The following is a 2,482-nucleotide window of genomic DNA, read 5'->3' on the forward strand; positions in this document are numbered from 1 at the left end:
ACTCAACTGTTGTTTTGCAATCATTCCAGGTCCAACAGAATCGTTACTATGTTTCATCAAGGAAGAGTCCTAACTCTTTTACCACAAAAAAAAAATGAAGCATCACAATAATGAACTTTACTTTACACTGACGTGACGCCATCTGCGCCGCACAAATGTTGAATGCCTAAGTAGGCAGGCACGTGGGATTAATTACGCTATATTTGTCACAGTCGGCGCACACTTCACTGCCAACTAACAGTTAACGGCAGCTGTCAAAGGTTTAGCTAGTTGATTTTTCATTTTGTTTGGATTTTTTATGATTGCAGGAAGCTTTAAAATGTTTATTTCACCAAATCAAAGCTGTGTAAATGCCTCTGATTACAAATGCATGCGCGGAAATTATTTTTCAAACTTTCCTAGTCATGGGTATYAACAACAACAATGGAATGTCATTCACTTTGACAGGCGTGGCTTAAAATAGTTATTTCTGTTGTTTGACTAGAAGATTTATTTGTTGATTTGAGAAGCAAATGATGCTTGTGTACAATAATATACAAGTTGTTTTAAGCGTTGAGGATTAGCAAGGCGGCGCATCGAATGAGCAATGGGGAAAGAAATGAAATCTCTTAGGTCTAGAGATAGTGATCTGAAATTTTTCAAACGTTTTTTCTCCCCAGGTAGCTGCTTATTTGACGGAACCGTCGATATCGAAGCACTATAGCGTATAGCTGTCATACAAATTGAACGTTCGAAATCAAGTGCTTGTATGGAAAACTTTTTCATTTGACCAGATATCGTCACGAAATTGGACATGGTTTATTTTGAAAAGCAGCAATGCAATCTCCGAAGAAATTGTTCATATCGCACAACTATAGCATATAGCTGCCATACAAACTGAACAATCGATTTTTAATTTTTTTTCATTACACAAACAAATTTAAAAATGTTTTTTTAGCGTTCATTAATCAAATATATTTATTTATTTCTATTATATGCACGTTTCCAATAGTTTTGTAACAGCCCATGAACAACAACTCTCATCAGGTTGGGTTGCATAACACGGTATAGAAAAAGGAATGCATAACCAAATGACAGTAATTGCATTTACGTAATGAAAATTTTACATTAAGTTCTATACATCAATGCTTTACAACAAAAACAAAAACCGCATCGTTGTACTAAATGTTAGGAATGACAGCGGATATGAACGAACAAAGAAAGATACGCGCCGATGACTTGCAGTCGCGTATGATAAATGGAATTTCTCCACAGTTTGCAGTTATTTTCTATTTTATTGCACTTTCCCAAATGTGGGCGCACAGCGAATCATGAGTCAGGCAATTTGCAAAAAACGCAAGTAGGAAAAAAATTTTAAAATTCTGTTTACTTTAAGCAAAGTACTTCGAAGAGACTGCTGCTTCTTGCTACTTTCTCGGAAGGCAGCCAGCTGCGAGTTCATAAAACCAAAAACAAAATATATATATGTATATATATATAAAAAGCAAAAATCATAAGTCCACAGCGTGACCATAACAAATATTCGCAACAACACTAACAACAATCACCCGCCAATGTTCAAATATGCAAAAGTTGAGAATTAATGCAAACTAAAATGGGCACTCAGTAAACGAGAAACGTGAAAACGTACTGCATATGAAGGGTATAACGGACGGCCACGTGTAGCTTAACAAGCGCAGCTAAATTAACATTACGCAAATGAAATTTACATTTCAAGCCAACGACAATCGCGGCGCACAACAAATGCACAGCGCGAAAGCACGCCAAGCCTAGCTGGCGGCTAGCTCTCGATATTATGTAGATTAGCTTGATGAGCGCGCTTATGTAAAATCAGTTTCACACGCTCGCCTGCCGCTGGCATATGGTGTCGTACGCGTGCACGTTACGTATACGCCGGGGCATGCCGCGTGCGGCCACCCCTAGCTAATTAGTTGCTTAGTTGTTGTAATACAAAACAAAAAAAAAACAAACACACGAACACCAACGTGCCTACTTACCGTAATTTATAATGCTAGATGTGCCACTGCCATTTGTGGCAGCGCTGCCGGGCGTCGCTAGCGTTGACAATAATGCGTTGGCTGCGGTATTTGGTTGGCGGCGTATTTCCTTAAGATTTGCGCGTATTTGGCGCGGCTTCTTCTCAGAACAGATTGTGGGCGCCATGGTAGCTAAGCTTCAGCTGTGTAATTTAGTAATTAAAATCTGTCGTGCGAGTTGTTGTAGTAACTGCAGTATGTCTGCAAAGAAATTTGAAAGTAGAAAATATTCATTGATGAGTTGCGTTTAAAAGTTGTTAAAGATAATCAATTCAATTAATTATTTCTATATATACACACAGTTTTACAAAAGTAATTTATTGGAAATATGGAATATTTTTCATATGCATTAGTAATTTGAAATATCAAGTATATTTCAAAAAATAATTTAAAAAAAAGTTTGTTTAAATTTTTTGCAAAATAGTTGAAAAAAATATATATAAAAA

At 36.8% G+C, this 2,482-nt stretch overlaps 1 protein-coding gene across 1 annotated transcript in view; it reads right to left on the reverse strand.

Annotated features, from left to right (window-relative positions):
- LOC108976320 overlaps positions 1-2,482 on the reverse strand; it is a 46,246-nt gene that overhangs the window by 10,851 nt on the left and 32,913 nt on the right. The window contains exon 2 of the mRNA XM_018945345.1: positions 1,998-2,237. Coding sequence (XP_018800890.1) covers positions 1,998-2,163 — 166 coding nt within the window. The 5' untranslated portion in view covers positions 2,164-2,237. The remainder of the gene's footprint in view (positions 1-1,997; positions 2,238-2,482) is intronic.

This window comes from Bactrocera latifrons, unplaced genomic scaffold, assembly GCF_001853355.1.
Source record: "Bactrocera latifrons isolate USDA-ARS-PBARC rearing strain unplaced genomic scaffold, ASM185335v1 scaffold_75, whole genome shotgun sequence".
Taxonomy (NCBI): Eukaryota; Metazoa; Arthropoda; class Insecta; order Diptera; family Tephritidae; genus Bactrocera; species Bactrocera latifrons.